Source organism: Aythya fuligula, chromosome 5 (assembly GCF_009819795.1).
Source record: "Aythya fuligula isolate bAytFul2 chromosome 5, bAytFul2.pri, whole genome shotgun sequence".
In the NCBI taxonomy this organism is placed as follows: Eukaryota; Metazoa; Chordata; class Aves; order Anseriformes; family Anatidae; genus Aythya; species Aythya fuligula.
Window position 1 is genome coordinate 56,311,447 of NC_045563.1, and position 20,601 is coordinate 56,332,047.

Consider the following 20,601-nt stretch of genomic DNA (forward strand, 5'->3'; position numbering starts at 1 on the left):
CTACTTTGGCCTTAATCTCAGTTCCTTCATTCTCCAACTATAAAATAAACATACAAATAGTCCCTCAGCTCTCACGAGGTGTTACAAAAGTAAACTTATTAGTGTACGTGACCACATCACACGTCATGGTGCTACTGCCTTTAAAATGTCTATGAGGAAACGAATCACTGCCTATTGGGAACATGCAATAAAATAATTTATAGGATCACATAATAAATGATAAAACAAAGTACTTCCCATTACACAAGTACCATCTTCCTACCATTAAACGCACCAAAATGGTGGTAGAGGGAAGGGTACGTAGGAATGAAAGAGCATAAGGTTATTTAACCAGAGATTTATCACAATGGTGGCACACAAAGGAGAAAAATTTAAATGACAAGCTGGCCTTAATTAAGGCATTTCCTAACTTTCAGTGGTTTAGCTTTGTACTCTCAGAATTCTTTTAACAGGGTTAGCAATGCAGGATGTGTATTGCACAAGTAGTTACAGACCCATCAAGTGAAAATCACCCGCTTTTCTTTGACCCCTTTGATCCTTCCACGGATTTCCCCTAGCACTCTGCTTTCTAAGCATGCCTCCGAGCTGTGGCAAGCCTACTCAACCTTATGTGGGTGACTCAGCGTGCTGGGCTAGTCCCCAGTTAGAGGCTTTCGCTGAGCTTTGTCTCCACTATCTCCTCAGAGGTTCAGCACAGCTTTGTCCAAACAAAAGAAACGTGGATAAACGAGGTAGAAGGTTAAAATGAAAGATAATTTGTATGTGTTGTACACTTTTTAGGTCCATTTTTGGCAGGCTCAATCTGTCCGTGCTTCCCAGCATCTGGGAAGAAAGATTTGATCTCTTTTAGGGGCAGAAGTTCTTTTTTAAACAAGTACCTTCTTACAAAGAAACTCATCTAATCATTTTCTCTAAGCTATCCCAACTGGCTTCTTTTCTATCTGTCCATGGGATTGTCCAGAAACAGAGTTGGAGCTTCCTGGCCTCTCTGCTTGAGAATCACCAGCTAATCTAAAGCTACCACATCACCAAAACCTTCAGACGAGCTATCTGAAATTATCGCTCCCTAGTTGCTGATATAGATCTATCTCAACATCATCTGTCCGAAGGAATAAAATATACCAGCTGTTAAACTTTGTGCCATCTCTTCACAGGAGACATAGTAACCTTCGACAACTGGCGCGTGCTTCATGGTCGCCAGAGCTTCCAGTCGGGATCAGAGGTGAGTCGCCACCTGGAGGGTGCCTACGCCGACTGGGACGTGGTCATGTCAAGGCTCCGGCTCCTCCGAAAGAGGGTCCTGAATAGGGACTGAGCTTTCTTGTGACTAGAACAAACAAAACTAGGCTGTCTAACCTCAAAAAAAAAAAAAAAGTATAAATAAAATAACTCATGTCACAAACTAACATTATGAATATCTGAATGTATTTCTGAATCCCATCAGGTGCTGAGACACTTGCTGCTCATAGCAATTAAAGATCTGTCTGTGCCCTAGTCTTGGAATCTACAAGTGAATTGCTACCACAGTCAACTTACTTTCTTTTTAAAAGCAACATGCAAATGGCTTTAAACGTTATCACTTTACAGGGGTATCCCACTGGGATACCCCAGGGATTTGCCCTCACAGATACACCCGCCCTCCCTAGAAAGCTTGAAAGGATCATCAAGAAGGAGTCTATAAGCATTAGTAACTACAGGTTTGTTATGAACAGCATCTTCCACTACTTTCAGAGAGGCATCCTTTGCTGCATAAATCATAACCCAATTCATTAGCAAAACAAGCAACCGCTGCTCTGGAGTTGTTTTTATGTAGAGACCTTTCTAAGAAGAACCACACTTTACCACGAGCTGTGCTCTGTGTATTCCGATGTACACATGATGACTGTCACAGCCACAACTAACTTTTTCTACGTTTCTAAGTTCATAAGCTTGGAAACCCTAGAGCTAACAGAGAATGCATTGCGTTACTTCTCCTCTGCATTAGGAACAGAAAATTCTCAGTGTGGAGGTCGCTGATAGGGCCAGAAATCACTTCCCTGCGAGGGCAGTGAGGCCCTGGCACAGGCTGCCCAGAGAAGCTGCGGCTGCCCCATCGCTGGAGGTGTCCAAGGCCAGGCTGGATGGGGCTTTGGGCAACCTGGGCTGGTGGGAGGTGTCCCTGCCCATGGCAGGGGGTTGGAACCAGGTGGTCCTTAAGGTCCCTTCCAACCCAGTGATTGAATTCAGATCCATTTTTAATACCAAATAACAGAGAACACCTTTGGCAGATGCGGTCGGGAGGATATTCTCTCACTTGCATTCTGACTGGAGATCACACCATGCAAAAATCGCTGTAGCAATTACTACACAAGTTAGCTACAGCTCTGCACCACTGTTTTTTCCCCCTATATTCAGATGCCAAATTGAAAGACAGAGGTTTAAAATGCAGGTTTTCACACCCAAATGTATGTCCATTGAGTCTATTCCTTCTAGGTGTGGAGCTAAGAGGATGCCCTCTCACCCATGCTGAGGGCCTGACAAGATACCCACCCTTCTGCTCCCCAGTTTGCTCCATTCAACTGCTGATTTCCAAACTATTGCTTAAAATAAATAAATAAATTAATTAATTAAAATTAAATAAACCCATGCCACTTCCTGGCAGGCTAAAACAATAGTACTGTAACTGTGAAATTAAATAGCTGTAGAATTAACTACGTTAACAACAACAACGACAAGAGAGCACAAAAAACCCTAAGTGAGACCCTGACATAAGCTTGCAAACACTCTCAAGGCTTCTACTCATAATTTACAGTCAACAGATGTCGCTCAGTAAGCAAATAAAACTGAATTGGGATGTGGGTGTGAACGGGCACAGTGCGGTTCAGAGCCAGTCCTCTTCAGTACACAGCAAAATATTTTTGTTAAAGTTTTAAACTGACATTAATATGTAGCACAACAAAAATGGCTTTTGGTGGTTATTTGATTTCTCAGCGTCTCCTTTAGTAGTTAACTTTGGAAAGAAGAGCACTGTATTTTTTTGCCTTTGCTATAAAAGGTGGAAAAGATGGGGAAAGGCTTATACCTATATTCCGTAAAACACCAGCAATACTGTGCTTTAGCTGGGATATTTGGCATATAACAATTTAGCGAGGATTGCCATTTGTAACATTTTAATAAGACATCTTGGGATCTATAAAGACGATGAATAGCAAGGAGATTTTCTGCTTTTATTCAGTAATTTTCTGAAACTTCTTTTAGTCATATGTCTGTTTATTAAAAGCCATTGTGGAACCAATTATTCTTTTGGGCTCAGCTCATATTTTGTGCCTGGGAGATACTGCCCTTACACACCCACGCTTCCTCAAACTGTTTTCCCCCAAAACGCATAGGATCAGTGCTAAATTTTACAAGACAAATACAAAAAAGGCAGCTTTGCTGATTACAGGCATACGCCGTGTACCCAGGCAGGATGGTGGCTGTAGGAGTGCTGCTGGCCCTAGGTTCCCCAACAGCCCGCTCACTGTGCTTGCACGCAATTTGCTGTGTATAAATCCTGCAGGATTGTCTATGAACTTAATTCTAGCTATTATATATATATATAACAAAATGTTTCATGCAGAAAGTACGTCATGAAGTGCAAATAATAATAAAAACTGGTCCCTGGTGGAGACGTGAAGCACAGCACAGACAAAATCCAACCCCAGCAGAACCTCTGTGAGTTACGTGAGATGTCCCTTTTAACTGGGCAAGCGTCACTCTATCCACACAAGTCTGATGCAGAACCAAAATTCCAGTTTTTCACTGCAAACCCGCTGCTTAACCTCTAGGACCTCACTGCTTATATCACCGATTTTAACCAAAACATGTTTGCATGTCACACCAGCGATTAAGTTTGAACTCCACTGGTAATTTCAGGTTTGTTTGTGGTATCCATTCTTACTGTAAGCCGGGGAAGGACTTGTCCTCGTTAAAATACCGATCACTTCGTGCCTGATTCTTCCGTGCTCTAAACCACGTTCAGCTTCTAAGGTACTCGTACGGTTTCACAGAGCATACAGCACACGCTGCTTCTCAGACTTCACATTTCTGTAAATTCGCTGCAAATTAAGTCCAGTGTTCCATCACACATGCATTTTGTTCCTCCCGGAAGATCTATGTTTATTCTGTCCCGTGTTTTTCTCTGACAGAAGGCAGGGAAAGCACTTGGTGATCTTGTCTCAATTTCTCCCCGTGGCAAATGAGCGTTCATTCTATTCTAGGTGTTCCCATAGCTAACTGTCAGCTTAGGGCAAGCCCATATCTTAAAGTTACAAGCTGTAAACTTGGAATTGCTTTTGGTAAAAGCTCTGAATTAATAAATACATTTTATACTTACATTTTAAACTTACAGAAGATCCCCCACCTTGTAATGCCACTCCAGTAGCACAACAAGATGGTAAAGATCAAGATGCAGAAAGAGCACGGACCTCCCTTTTCACACCCACCCCAAAAAGGAAAATAACTGGCAACTGTTCATAAGAAACCCCACTTCCAAATAACCTCCGATTAAACTGTAGAAAAGGAAATTGTCGAAACCAGGAGACTAACTACGTGAACTGTCTTGTAGGGCATGGGCTGTTTGAGTTAGCAAAATATATTTGAAGTCAAACATTTTGTGTAGTTTAATGACTTCATTTTTTTAACGTGTTAAAGCACCCAACAACTTTGAAGCAGGCAGAAGATTTCTTTGTTGCCGTGCCACAATACATCTCTTTCCTCATTAGCTCGACCAAAAGGAGGCAGGAGGCCTAAACATGTGGACAGCAGAGGGTGGTTTCTCTACTGTCCTTCCTCTCCAAGCCGTCGCTTAGATCAATAACTACTTGTGTTGGCAATAACCAAGCCATGCACCTCTTTCAAGTTATTTTTGGAAGCATTCAAAGCAGCAAAGATCACAGAACAGCAGACACGGAGAAGATAGAGCAATATTAGAGTATGTCGTACTCACTTTCTGAAAACTTGGCCTGCTTTTTGACTTTAATCAAACAGGAATGTTGTTATGAAAATGTGCTGTGGGCCATACTATGCCCTTGAAAGGAAGCGGGCGAGGAGCAGAGCCGCAGCGAGCGGGGCAGTAGCATACCTCTGAAACGCTGCTCCGTACAGGGGATCTGCTGAGCTCCCCAGAGCACGTCTGGCAGTCAGCAGGACACAACCCTCTCCTTCAAACTATCAAGCCTCCGGTCTCCAGTCCTTTGCTGTCTCCAGTACTGTGTTCACAAGCAAGTTTTCCCACACTGCTCCTTTGCAGTTTTGTTTTCACTTTGACAAGTACATGCAGCAGACAACTGTATGTAGGAGGGAGCCCTACCCATTCGTTTTCTTGGCTCCTCGACAAGATTGCCAAGGAAAACAAACACTGCACAGCCAGAGCACGTGATTTTTTGGCAACTGTGAAGGTTTAGAAAGAGCCTACCTTCATCCTTTCAGGTTTTCCCAACACCCCAAGGCAGTGCTTCCCTTAGCAGCACACTCCACAAGGAAACACGGCCAGTTGTGTGTGTTGTGTTTGTGGCTTTTTGTTGACTTCATCGCCCCCCTGCTCACTCCCAACACCATCCCTTTGGCCACCAGCACGCCATCCAGCAGATGCTTTAATTGTACCTTTGCATATAACTAATATGCTTTATGTATCACTTTTACCCATCGCCACTATTTCTATTGTTGTTGACTTTAGTCAATAAATAAGCCTAATTTAACTTTGTTTGTTTTCCATAATGAGTAGCTATCACAGCTCAAAGAGCTCTTGGTGTCAGAGGACAAAAAACCCTCTCCCCAAGTGCACTTCACTCATCTCCAAAGCTAATGATTCACTTCCTGCTGCTTTTGCACTCCGATTAATTATTTTTGTGGCAGAAGGGGCAGCAGGGAGGTACCCCCAAGTATTTCCAAGTGCAGTTGTGGCTATACCTGCTGTAGGAGGGCTCCTTTCCCACCCTGCAGGATTTAGGCAGCCGAGCACGCTTCCACTTCACTGTTGGCATTTCTTTCCCTAGCTCACTGTTTGCAAGCTCACAGCAGCAGCGATGTGACGCGCACGTCTCCGCCGTGGGGAACGTGATGGGGTGCCCTCAGCTGCCAAGCACGACAGCCAGGGGGAAGGCAAGGACCGGGGAGCGTTGTCTCCATCAGATGAATAAAGCAAAGCAGTGCGAGCGGAAAAGCGCAGCGCTTTCCTGCTGGCAGCCCAGCCAGATGTCTGCTGTCGGAGGCACCACCCCGAGCGCAGAGGCTCGGGAGCTCTGCTCCGTGATGCATTGCACATTTTACAGCCGCATCTGCTGGAAAAGCACTTGAAGGATGATTTATCACCTTGCCGTGCCAAAGGACTGAGAAGCCCCCTGAAAGTTTTCCACTTAATACTAACACTTCCAGCTTGGTGATCCTCCCTGGCTTTTTCTGTGTCCTCTTCTAGCGTTGCTGCACGCGGCAGCCATGGAAGGAGCCTGGAAACTAACGGCAGAGGCCAAAGTTAGGAAAGGATACAGATTAAATTAATCATAGATCACCAGTTTTTGAGCAAAAACCCTCACCAGCAGCTCCCAGCAGGACTGCCTGCTGCAGGGCACCCAGCCCAGCCCCAGCTGCACAGACCCTCGGCGAGCACCCCTTGGTGGCGTCATGGGAAATGCCTCAAATTGGCTGAAAAGGATAACGAGGCTGTAGCTATTTAGAAATATGTATGCTTTCAGCAGTTTTGAGCTTTCTTCCCTGAAAAGCACAGCGGAGAGGCCTGTTCTGGCTGCTGGGAAGGACAGCCCAGAGTGCCGCAGGTATTTTTGTTCCTGTGTTGCAGGTGTTAGCCCCACAGGACCAGCACACGAGGAAAAAGAGGAACAACCAACGCTGCTCTGCATGGGGTCAATCCCAAAGCCACTGGTGCTAGCAGCAAGGACTCCCCTGAACGTGACATGGTGTTTGGGTCAGGTGCCCGGATCTGAAGGCCATCTCGCTGCGTTTCCCCCATTCCATTTTCCTGTCCATCTGAGAACGGGCAGAAATAGGGGTTTCCCCTTAAGATATTTCTTGAGCATGAAGTACAGGGAGGTAGGCTCCGTGGATGGTGGCACCATGCTCTCAGCCTTGATGCTTCATTTCACAGTCCTCGATTTCCTGGAGCTTATCTACAATTTACTCACTGCTCTGGGTGGGAAGGTGGTGGCTGGGCACCACCTGATGCCAAAACTCCCGAGGTGCCTGCCCCTACATGTACACGAGATACCCGTGCAGGCTTCTCATCCCGACAGACACGGGGCATCTCTCTCAGCAGGGAGAAGGGCCAGCACCCAGCTCGGGCATCCAACCTGGCGTTCCCCTGCTCTCAGTGCCCTCTGGGCAAGCAAAGCTCCCCCAAAGAGCATGCCAAGCCCAGAACTGGCTGATGCAGGTTGGAAGCGGGGCTTCCAAAACACAGACCCAGCTTGAGAAATCACCCTAGTGCTGGGTTAAGCATTAGTAAGCACCGTCACCATCTTCCCCAACCTTTTTTTCTTTATTTTTTTTAAATGTTCTACAGGGGGCTTGGCCAGGGCTGCAGAGTGACTGATGGATCTGATCTGCAGCCAGATCTCGAGATGAAACAGCACGTAGGGCAAGTCTGGCTCTGTAACTGATACTCCCCATCAGATCAAGTGTCTCATCTGAGTAAACATACTTTTATTATCTTTTTACCCATGGGTTTATTTTTCCAGAATAAGGTGATGAATCAACAGTCCCTGAAAGCCTGCTTTTTCCTTCCAAGTATTTTCATTTAGTCCATACAGCCTATAAATTTGAGGGCATTTTGAACAAAGGCAGAGCTCCAGTCATCTTTTATGTGGCCAAGGAGCACTGTACTCTATTTTTCAGTGAGCAAATTTGGCACTATTTTTAGGCTCTTGTTTAGGAGAGCAGAGTGACCTCAGCTTTTCTGCCGCCATGCATGACCGTCCTTGCTCATAAACACATTCCTCGCTGCTCCTCCTGCAGGGGGAAAGCACTCGCTCAGAAACGGCTGCTGAACATAGAAGTGCTATGAGGTCATGGATTCCCTTCCTTCGTGGGCAATGTTTCATAATATTTAAATAATAAATAAATGCGACTAAGAAAAGAAACTAAGGATGAGAAAGATCTGAAACAGCGAGGCCTCCTCTCGCTGCCTGACATCCCGTCAGGATCTTGCACACAGATGCTGACCCAAGGACTCCTACAAGGGCTGTAACATTGTGCAGGAAAGGGCAGGGAAAACATCACGTCACAAATTGTGCAAGAGATGGCTAACACTGTGTTAGGAACAGGGATTAAATGGGGAATGAAAGATCCTGTGCTCAAAACTCAGCTTTCCAGCAGCTACCCTATTACTTTGAAAACAGCAAGCTGAATGTGGAGGAGCTGGAACAAATTCCAGCTGGGTCAACAAAACCTTTTGGTGTCAGGGTACTAGCACAGTCCTGAAGCTGGCTAGATCCACAGATAAGCGCACACCAAGATGTGTTTAGACTTCACTAACTCCCCACACCACCTCTCAGGCAACTCAAGCGTGCAGCGTGTTTGAGGACAGCGGAGCTGCACGACACCACGCTGCTGTCCAAGCAGCAGGCACGCCTGTCCTTCCAGAGGAAAAGCAGCAGCACTCGGGGACAATGACCAGAAGGTCACTTGCTGGCTGTAAATAAGGCAGCAGCATAAATTGAACCAGACCATTTCAACAAAGCAACCTCCAGAGACACCACTGTCTGAAAGCTTTGTGTTATGACTACCACCGATGAAGGCAATAACAGTGTTTTTGGGACCCGGTGCAGCACAATTCCCATTTTATGGCTTCACCCAGCCCAGCCCAGCCTGGCAACACCGCATGTCCATGCAGCTCCACAGCACGGAGCAGCCCATGAAGAACGCTTTTGCTTTGGGCTTCTCATGTGAGCGCCTTCAACAGCAGACGAACGTTGTTTGGATCAAGGTGCAGACTGCCTTTGGAGGTCAGTCTGAAGGAAGCAGAAAAATGCTCTTCTTTAACCACAGACCTTTGCTACTGAATTAGCAATAACGCCGTGTGTATTCATATATATTTACATGGATGTGCATGTCTTATATGTGATCATAATAGTAGCCTTGAAAAAAAAAAATGGAAAAGAAGTAATCAATGATTTTTCAATTTTGTTTTCCCTCCAGTTAGGTCAATACAGCTTTTAGTATCTTGACCACTTTTTCTGAGTCATACAAATCAAAAGAAGGATACCTGGTTCTGTTAAGTGAATATGACTGGTCATTCTTTTATTTAACCTTAAAAATTACTACATTGCCAAAAACAAAATTAAAAAGTCTTTCTGTATTTCTTTGCTGAACAGAACAAAATAAAAGAAGTGTGATCTGCCAAAATGAGGAAGCGAAGTAGACCTCAGCACACTTGAGAACTGATGCAAATAGTATGAGCACTATTAGCCTCTTCCCTACAGATATATTCCCTACAGATATATCGATCACCAAGCACATGAAGTTTAACAAAGGCAAGTGCTGGGTCCTGCACCTGGGACGGGGCAACCCTGGCTATATGTACAGACTGGGTGACGAGATGCTGGAGAGCAGCCCCGCAGAGAGGGATCTGGGGGTTGTGGTTGACAGCAAGTTGAACATGAGCCAGCAGTGTGCCCTGGCAGCCAGGAGGGGCAACCGTATCCTGGGGTGCATCCAGCACAGCATCGCTAGTCGCTCGAGGGAGGTGATCGTCCCGCTCTGCTCTGCGCTGGTGCGGCCTCACCTCGAGCACTGTGTGCAGTGCTGGGCACCACAGTACAAGAAGGATGTGAAACTGTTGGAGAGTGTCCAGAGGAGGGCTGCAAAGATGGTGAAGGGCTCAGAGTGGAAGACGTATGAGGAGCAGCTGAGGGCACTGGGCCTGTTCAGCCTGGAGAAGAGGAGGCTGAGGGGGGACCTCATTGCGGTCTGCAGCTTCCTCACATGGGGGAGTGGAGGGGCAGGTGACTTATTCTCCGTAATCACCAGTGATAGGACCCACAGCAATGGTGTCAAGCTGAGGCAGGGGAGGTTTAGGCTGGACATCAGGAAGACGTTCTTCACTGAGAGGGTGGTTGCACACTGGAACAGGCTCCCCAGGGACACAGTCACTGCACCAAGCCTGTCAGAGTTTAAGAAGCATTTGGACTGTGCTCTCAGTCACATGGTCTGAAATTTTGGGTAGACCTGTGTGGTGCCAGGAGTTGGACTCAATGATCCTTATGGGTCCCTTCCAACTCGGGATATTCTGTGATTCCATGATTCTGTATTAAGTGTAATCCCCTTGAATGATGCATGTTTAAATATTCAACCCCTGTACAGCTGGTTATACGGAGGCAGCCAAGGAGATGTGGGAAGTGCTAACTACAGAGAAGCAGACAGAGTTTACAGCAGATTCATGGCTTGCACTAATGCTTGCACCAGCTTCTGATCTCACTCTTTCCTGGGCCATCACCAAATGATGATGAACTTAGAAAACTGTTTCTGGAAAAACAGCATTTCCACAGACAACAATCAGGGTCCTTTAAAATGCATTTCAAAATTCCTTGTACGTGTGCTGATATTCACATAGTACACGCAGCTTGGTCTCTTTTTTTCCAAAAGGGCCTCCTTCGTCTCACCCAAAAATAGTGTTTTAGAGATTTGTTTTGAAGGAAGACGTACTGCAAGCATTGCAAATAACAAGGTCATGTTGTGCATAAACACGGCACGCAGGCACAACGGAGCTGACAGCTGCGGGGTCCACGCTCTCCCTGCACCCACAGACACACCTGGCCCGTGACCATACTGCTGTGGCAGGAGCTTTTTGGGATGAACATGGATCTCTGCAGTTGTTTCTCAGATCTAATATATACCGAAGACAGAAAAGTCTTTATTTACTTAATCATTTTAGGTAAGGCCTTGCTAGGGCTACATCAGCCATGGGTTATATGGTGCTCTGGAATTAAGTTGTCCATTCAGATTTACCAAAAAAAAAAAAATACACAACTGGACAAGTTCATAAATTTTTTTGTCAAACGACTTCTATAACTCACTCAATTCATACTCAATTCCATATCAAAAGCTACCAAAAGCACCCAGCTTTACCCCCTAGCCCAATAACATGCTGGCCGATTCCCGCAAGAGGACGTCAGGCACTTTAGGGCACTCCAAGTCTCAGAGGCAGGAATCTCCAAATTTCATCAAGCAGCTTGCAACTTCTGCACTGCCAGGAGCTGTGCTTCCAGCACAGGTCGGGCACTAACCTGCAAGAGACACAGGCACCCCAAAGGGCAGAAGAAATAGAGGGATTTGGATCAGGGCTGGGAGGTGGGAGCCGCTCATGCTGAAGGGCAGAGTGACCACGCTGCCTCGTGCTTGCCATCGCCTCCCAGTCTGCCCACAGCCCCCTGCTTGTCTTTGGGTTTTTGCTTTCTTTTGCTTTTTGCTCAACGTACAATAGATTCACACATTTGGACCCCGTATTTCCCCTTCTCCCCACCTCTATCTGGTGGTCACAGCGTGACGTTTTGCTGGTTCCCCCCCATGCCACATGCTCCAGCACACTCCGCAAGACCTACAGGCAGCTGACGAAGCCAAGCAGACCGATGCCATGACCTGCAGCAACACAACCTGGCTGTGCACGCTGTTTGAGCATCCTGAGGCCCACTGCCACATATTGTCCAAAGGGTTTGACCAAGGTACATCTCCTCGCTCTGCGATGCTGCCAAATGCAAGAACTGAGGCAAGGTCCCTGCTAGTACTGCATGGTGCCCCATAGGCGGGCACATCTATGGACTGAAGTGTACTTACAGCAACTCTGTGACAGTTACCAAAAACAACCTGAGCTGATCTATTTTGCTCTTTTCTGCCACTGGAGGGCATTCATTTCCCTTACAAAACTTCCTTAGCGCAGTCTGCAGGCAGCAGGGATGCCGCAGAAATGCCCTGGGTGAGTTGTTTTCTCAACTCCCCCACTTCTGGTGCCGTGCTCTGTGTGTTGGAAGAAAGTCACTGGGAGGACGCGCATCTCGGGGTGCAGGCAAGCAGCCGGTTCGTGGGACAGACTGGAAGCAGATTGGAGTAAAAGAAAAATTAAACAAAAATCTAAAACAGGGAATTGTGTGGACGGTGGATGCTTGGCACCAAGTTTTTCACCCTACAGACCGCTCCCGTGGGTCGGCACTCATCGTTGGCTGTCCATCAGCTCGGCTGGTCCCCTGCATCCCAAGATTCAGGAAGGCTTTTGGTTTCCGGGGTGAAAGTTTGGCAAGGATATGAGATGGGGGAAGAGAGGGAACCAGCTATAAATAAACCTAGCTGTATTCACCCAGTGCATACATGGAAGGAAGACACTTGTGTATCAGTCCAAGACATAAAACCAGCACGTTAGCACTTTGGAGTCTCAGTAGCTAAGCATGAGAGAGGAAACAACTGGTAAGGATCCACAGGACTGTGCAGCCGTGCTCCTCAGGGCCACCCCACTCAAGGCTCCGAGGAGGCAGGCAGCTCACAGTCACCCAAAAAGCAGCGATGACAGCACCCGCTGGCTGCCGTGCCCCTCACCAAGAAGCCTCTTTGCCACCCCGAGCAGCCAGAAGAGCTGCAGGAGGAGCAACTCGTTTATCCTCAGCTTTGCAGAGCCCTGTCAACAAGTGCCCCAGCTCCGGAAGCTCGCGCTGGTGAGGATTACGTGCGGAGCTAAATATCCTTTCAAGTAATCGCCCTAAGGGTGCGTGAATAATACGAGCTTTCGACTGGGGAGGAAAGGGGTAGGAGAGGGAAAAAAAAAACAACAACATATTTCATGAGCACTTGTTGAGACAGTCTGCTGCTCCGCATTCCCCAGCTCTTTGTTTTCAACATCCCTGGCAAATCGTGCTGGCACCAAATGACAGCCCTCTGTAACAGCATCCATCCCCCCGGGAGGGGTTATTATTATTATTGTGTGCAAGTTTTTTTTTCTTTTTTAAATAACTTTCCTGCTTGACATGTTGTATAGTGGTTTTTGTTGTTGTTGCTGTTGTTGCTTTTAAAGTTAGTCAAGGCTCAAATGGGTTCACAAGCTGTAATCATTCATTCTTTCAACTGCTGAAAAAAATTAAAAGCTGTACTTGGATTCCAGCACAAACCCTCTTTTTTTCCCCCTTCACTGCAGAATAACATGAAAGTGTAGAGGGGAACATTTAATCAAGTCAGGCTGAGGGACAACAAATGATTTGTGTTACCCTCAGGTTTGGGGTGCAGGTGAGAACGCTCGGGAATATAAAACTCTCTACAGGGCATTAGCTCAGTTCCAGTCCTACTAAAAACTTTTTCAGCAAAACACCAGGCTGAAGTGGAAGGCACGAAGCACAGGAGCTAGAGCAAAGAAACCATGGCTTATGCTTTGTCCCAGGTGCTTTTGCATCCCCTTCCCCTGCCTGTGCTCACTCCACAAACGCACTGTGAGCTGTACACACGTTCACCACGTTACTTATTTACCAGCAAGATTTTATTCAGCTCTTATCTTGTTTGTAGGCAGAAAAGGATGAGAAGGAAAATACAGTTATATTCAGCTCAATCCTATCACAGATTGCAACTCAATTGTCCACTCAGAAAGACGGCTCGGAGCCTACATCTGGGGCACGGGTCTGATGTCTACAACCACTTCTGTCTGTAAATAACTTTGCCATTAGAAAAAGAGAACGCAGCCCGCAGTATGGGCACCGGCATGCACCGTACAGGTATTTATGGCATACGTGGTACCTGCTTGTCACCACAGCACCAAACTTGACCTGGGAGGTTACTACAGCACAGAGTGACTCGTCCAGTAACTTTCAATACCATTTATTACCACCTGGGCGGTAGTAATTATATATGGCAGCTTTCACACATTAATTACTTCTTATGAGAACTCTTCTCATAACTCGAACTCATAAAGTTAAATTATGTGTATGTATATATAGACTTATCTACATATCTATATATAGATGCACAACACATACACATTATTTTTCTATCTATCTTATCTCCTGGAAAATTAAATAGACCAAGACGCAACAAACATAACCAAGTTAAATTAAACATTATTAAAATTTATGATGGTTCCTGGTCAGCTAAACACAGTTGCAAACCACTGTTGTAATATAGCAGAATTCCAATGAACTTAGCTGCAATAACTTGTTCTTTCTTCACAGTCCATCAAAACTTTCTTGGGAATTAGCCTGCAACATACGGACAATAGAGCCATATATCTTCAGCAATAAGTTCACTAAAACAGTCTCAGTGTTTTAGCTCCAATTTCCCTGATGCAGTAATATTTTACTGGCTCTCCCGTTAAGTGTTTTGGGGGAATACTTGGGGCATTCAAATAAATGCTTTGGCTAAATAAAAATAAATCTCCAGATTCAAGCATGTGTTTTGCTTCCTTGGTTTTGAACAAGATGAAGTACCTCAAGCCTTCTCAACATTGAGAAACCTTGGTTCATTGAAAGATTAAAGTTTGTTTGTTTGTTGTTTGTTTTTTTCCCCCGAGTTTGAATTTTTAAATCTAAATAATTGCAACATGCAAAAAACACAGAATCTAAAAAACCTTTAGTTTCAGCATTGCTTTCAAAAGGAGATCGTATATATTTAATTTCTTTGCTGGCAGAGATGTTACTTTTCGTATGTTTGGCGCAGTAATGGTGTGATCAGCTATGTCTTAGGGTTTGGATAAATGAACAAGTGTCAAAGGATGTGCTGCAAAGTGTTGAAGTGCAGTCAGCATGCAGATTTCTGTCTGAAATGCCTGGCACTACTTTCTTTCACTTGATTCTAGAAGTAATTATTAAAAACCATGTGAAATGCATTTTCAGACAATTGAACTTAGTTAACAGTACCCTTGCCATGATTCGCTGCACAGAATGAAGAGAAATGCAAATGTACTGCGCTTTTTAATGTTCATTTTCACACAAGCAAAGCAGGGAAAAACAAACAAACAAACACGTTGGCACGTTTCATTATGCCATACCCAGAAAGGAAGATGTCACCTACTGGTATCACTGAGAATTCGGTTTTTAAAACATTTCATAGCAAATAAATTTTGCTGTTCTCCCATCTGGCCTGTATCCTCCCAAAATACAACTATTTCCTGTCTCATCATGCAGCAGCACTAATGCTCCAGCATTTCAAAAGAGTTAGACATGATGATGGGGAGACCTGGATATGTCAATAATAAATATTTCCCTTTTAATCAGTATCAGAAAGTATTTTTAAGAGACTACTTATTAATAATACTTCATTATTTTTGTTTTTGCTCATATATACATACGGTGGCAAGATGTGGTGGAAAAAAAAAGTTTCTCTAGCAGTTACCTAGATCATTGTACCCCTAAATGCTTCAGTGCATCCAAGGAGGAACAAATGCTTGCAGTTTGATTCAAGCACAGCAAGTTTATTTCCTCTTTCTGTCTTCTAAATGCACATTACTTCCTGTACATCGTACCATATAAAAACATCTAAAATATGTTTTACAGCCCTGAATGACAACTATCAATGCTACAATAGCCTAAGCTGACCTGAATGCTGTATAACCTGAATGCTGTAACCTTAAAATAGTTAGAAATATCTTTTTAAGCTTTTCTTTACAAAAACAATCCTAGAAACTGGCATGCTGAATGGAACACAATCCACTTATAAACAAGAACTGGACCCAACACAAGAATTTGGCTGAGCAATCTGGAAGAAAAATAAGAAAATCTTCACCTAAAATGTACTAGTTAGGAACTGAAGAACCAGATTTGTTCTGAGCTGAAGGAGAACGAGGTACCTTAGAGCTGCCCATCTGGTCTGTTACACCTGAAAGGCACTGAATGATACACGCTCGCCTCTGAATCAAGGGAGCTAACAATCCATACCCAGACAAAAAAAAAAAAAAAAAAAAAAAAACACCACAGTTTAAACTCAGTGCTAGAGAAAGACCTACACAATTTCACCAGTTTATTCCCATGAAATCTTCACCCCGAGTTTCTCGGGCACGTTTGTCCAAGCACTAAAGCTTAAATGCATATTTCTATTCAGTTTCATATAGCATTAAAGAAATTTGGTCCCTAAATGTTTCTTGTTTCAGTTCCCAAATATTTGAAACCCTACAAAAGCATCCTACTTGCAGATACATCAAATAAGTCAAAGGTCAGGAGTTCATCGAAAACATAAGCCAGACCAGCAGTGCTGACAATTGACACAGTGACAAGTGAAGGGACAAATACAGAAGATAAGAAGGTACAAGATACTTGGACTCTTATTCCTGTGCATGAAAGAGGCTAAATGCATAGTGAAGACTGCATGCTATTCGTTCCTGACATAGGGTAAGCACCATACTGGAAGATCAAAACCCTCACGTATACTGGGCCAGACACAGCCAACCCTCCTCTTAACTTTCTTGAGTTTTAAATGCAGCTTCTGGGGTTTAATCTGCTCTTCCAATTTTCTCTGCTTTTGTGTTTGCTGTAAACTATTTACAAAGCTTGACAACAGGGTGAGAGAAAGCTACAAACCTACGAAGATATGCCTGTGGAACAACTGAGAATTGTGAGCAAAATATTGCTACTTTCCAGATTTGCCATGACAGCAATTTTTTGTGTATTTTAACACAGCAGTCACTAACAAAAAAAAAACACCCTGAATTTGCAAACACACACACAAAAAAAACACTTCTTACCAAAAGCATAGGTCAGAAAGTAATGAACCTTTTATTTCCTCAGATACACAGACTGATGGAGTATCATTTCTAATTTCCATCCTAAGAACGCAGTGCTAATGTATGCCAAGCAAAACTGATCTTCAGACACGTCCCCCTTATTCTCATGCTTAGCTGTTCTCTGGAAAAAATTCCTTACGGTGTTTTCAACACCTGCCCCTTGACCGTCATCACACACCTTTGGAAAACAAGGTGGTGACAACTGAGAGTTTGGTTTTTAACATCCCTTGTGCTTTCTTCTGTTATCAAACAACGCTGCCATGTCTCAGCAGGACTTGAACCCACACATTCAGAGGTCAGAAGTTAATGAAGGAAAGCAGAATCTGATAAATAAATTACAGACCATATCAGGGCTCACACCTCAGTTGGCTCCTGACATGGTTGCATCCTTGTCAGACTGCTATAGTGAAGTTACAGGGGCCTCTCTTTTGGCTTTAGGCTTTTAGGAAAACTTAGGAAAAAATCTAGTAAAGTTCTTGTTGAATATGCTTACTTTGATACCATTTGTACCTGAGATTCAAAGGTCTGCTTTGGCATTAATAAGCATTCAAAATTAAATCATGTTTTTTTTCACTGTACGAACTCCTATGCAGGAAAAAAAAAAAAAAAAATGGAAATCATATTTCAGGGTGCTGCATCTCCCAGTTAAAAATAAATAAGTAAATAATGCAGTACAAAGGTGAAAACACCAACACAGATTCCTTTCCACCAGCCTTGCTGTGTACCACCTCAGCGATTCCAGCATGACATTGCCTACGATATTCAGGTCCGCGCATGCCCACAAACCAGTCCTGCAATCTCAGTTCATTTTAGAAGCTCACCTGCCTACCAGTGACTCATGTAAAAAGGAATAACCAGAACTAGGAGGAGGTAGTACAGATGCAACGCTTTCATGGTTAAGCCACAGCCCCTCAGATTGTTCCCACAGTCTCATGACCTGCCTTAGCTTTCATTTGAAAAGGAAGGAAAGCGTTTACTAGTTTCAGCAGAAGTATGTTGTAGCTTTTGGATTAGTTAATACCACCTTAACAAATCATGGTTTAAGAGACACTGAATACTGCCTGAACATGGTGATTGATGTTGGCCTACAACAACTCAGACAAAGAAGAAAGGTACCTTAGAGTTTGGTTTTGCAATGAAGGTCACTTAAGGGTTCACTGTTGTTTCATACGTCAGCGGCTGCAGCGCAGCACTGGAAGATAGAGAACTGTTTTCTAGTCCTACTGCAGATAGCCTGCGTGATCTCAGGTCAGCCAGATAACCTCCTCATATCTCACATCCAAACCACAAATCACTGTTTTGAGTCATTTCTGAGAGAATAAATAAACCACATTTCACACGTTGCTCAATCTAATCTTTTTTACCTCACAGCAGCCAATGTTAAAATCCAGCTCTCCTTTACACTAACTAAAAACACTCCTGGAGGCGCCGAACCACCTGGAAAACCCTTTCATGCACAAACTTTCTCAATTCACAGAGGACAACAAGCATTTAATGCTGACTTTAAACAGCCAGGGTCCTTCTCCAGCAACTTTAACAGGAACAGCCAAACTCTCAGGCGTCATTCACTGCAACTGTTTGCAGGCCCCAAACCAAAACCAGTCAGCAAGTTTTCATTCACATCCACAGTAAATCACAAACCTGATCAATTAGGAAACACATAGGGCAATTATTTAAAACTCCCACCCTTACTGATAAGGAAACTGGACTTACTTTCTGATGAAATGAAGGCTGTGATCTCCCCAGCAGCAGCAGTGAGAGCTACAGGCAGGCTGCTGCCAGGGCCTGGCGTGGCCACGAGGGCGGTAGCACCAGGTGCCCTAGTGACTTGTCATTAGAAACTGCAGCTGTGTGGGGAGCACAGGTTTAATAGGAAGCAAGTGGTCCTGCATACACAGAAGAGACGAGACACTAGACATTCATGCCTAACTTTATTTTATTCCCAGCTAAACTACTTTCTGTTAGCAGATGCTCCTCCGGGTCCATTTATTAGCGTGCCTCAGAGTGGTGGCTACAGCTGCCCACTACAATATTGTCTGTGTGCTCACCAGCACTGGGTATAGTCCAAAGCTGCAACACAGCAAACACTCATCCTGTTTAACCTCACATGTAATCCCATTGAGATCTGCATATGAGTAAAGTCAAGCAACCACGAGAGCCCAAGATCAAAGTTAAGCCCAGCCTGAACTGCCCAGCCCATGCTGAGGCAGCAGAGGCCTACTTCCAGCAGTTGCCTGCCTGCAGTCGGGGCTTTTTCTTTTTCCTTGTAGTCTGGTTTACACTTTAACCCAGAATCTGCCCATAAAATCCAGCATGGCAATTTTGCAAAGTTTAATTGTAGCAAAAATCATAAAGGCTGCATCAGTTGGTGCAATAACAGATGTTTTCTAAGGTGCCTTGAAAGCCCAGAAGGAAATAAGGGGACAACTTCTGGGAGCGAAGACACCTCAGGAACATGAAGAATGATCACCAAGGTCATTTTTTCATAAAAAGAGGATCTGCATAGCAGAAAGAGAAATAAAAAAAAAGTTTTAGTGTGATGTTCTGGAACTACTCAGAACATATTGTTTTCTAGCTGAAAAAAAGTAATTGCCCAATATCTTAATTTTTGCATATATAAGAGAAGCTTTGTACAGAATTCAAAATAACTTTCTTGTTGTAGAAACAGGCTAGAAACACATAGGTCAACATCTCTTGTTAAGCCTTCCAAGTAAAACCACATGCAGATTTTAGTTTGTGTGCATTTCCTCGAGCCATTCCAAGGGAAAAAAAATTATGGGGTAAAGGGAAATTTAAAAACACAAGTCCAGCTATATAACTCCCAGAAATTATCAACTCAAATGAACTGACCGTGTCACAGAGTAACCCTCAAGAGGTGCTTAGTCACACTGCTAAAGGAGATGAAATGGAAAATACAGTAGGGCTGAAGACACCCAAATAAAAACGGAGCTATATTCTGACAGACGGTGGGTCACAAAGCAGATGAAGGCACACTATACTTCACAAAGACAAACACAGTTCTTGAATTGCTTACAGACTGATTCAGGCAAACATCCACATAAGTCAATATACCAAAATCCACCCAAACTCAAATCTTGACCTCGTCTGTTTTCCCTCTTTATTGCTGAAGTGTTCAGAAGGGGCCCACACAAGTGTTAAAAAGAGGGATATTTGACAGCAGGTTTTGAATGCACAAGATCCTTCAGAAATATGATAGTATTTGAGAAATGATTTCACCAGGGAAACCAGAACATTCTGTCCTGAAAAGCTGGGACATGTCATTTTGAAAATGTTATTTTGAATGAATTTAAATTAATTAAAAAAAAAAAAAAAAAAAAAAGAATGAAAGAAAAAAAAGGAAAGAAAAAGGCTTATTTAAAGAGGTAAAAAAAAAAAAATCCTGAAAAGACAATTAAATTTTTTGTAACAGTTTAAGCAGACATTTCATTCACGAGAACTGAGGTTAAGGGATGAGATCTGGGTCTCCTGCTTGCAGGCAGGAGCACTGTTGGCATGGCAGCTGCTTTTGGGGTGCTGGCAGAGGCCTCCTCCCTCTCCCAGACAGGCAGCACTGGCTGTGCCAATGCCACACGCTGCAGCTGTAATGAAAACCAGGCCAAACATGCAGAATTTGAAAAGACAGATGAATATTTTTCATGCCAGCTTTATCTTAGGTCATGCCACTGATGTCAGTACTAAGTGCTTCAAGGACGAGGATGGTCACAGCCCCCAGTGGGCTCTGTCTCTGCAGTGCTGGCACAGAAGGAGCACACACCAAAGGATTTTCTGGCATACAAGTTCTCTCCTCAAACTGATGGTCTCCTTACAGAACATCAGGAGAGCTTAGCCATGCCGTAGGCAGTTGGGTGCCCTGTACAGGATCTGACTGC

At 44.3% G+C, this 20,601-nt stretch overlaps 1 protein-coding gene and 1 long non-coding RNA gene across 2 annotated transcripts in view; one reads left to right on the forward strand and one right to left on the reverse strand.

Moving 5' to 3' along the window:
• Nucleotides 1–1,989, forward strand: part of BBOX1 (gamma-butyrobetaine hydroxylase 1) — a 43,467-nt gene extending 41,478 nt beyond the window's left edge. The window contains exon 7 of the mRNA XM_032189328.1: nucleotides 1,155–1,989. Within this exon, the coding sequence (XP_032045219.1) occupies nucleotides 1,155–1,315 (161 nt within the window). The 3' untranslated portion in view covers nucleotides 1,316–1,989. The remainder of the gene's footprint in view (nucleotides 1–1,154) is intronic.
• The window catches only part of LOC116490283, a 29,094-nt gene that overhangs the window by 685 nt on the left and 7,808 nt on the right, over nucleotides 1–20,601 (reverse strand). The gene's annotated exons all lie outside the window — the stretch shown is intronic.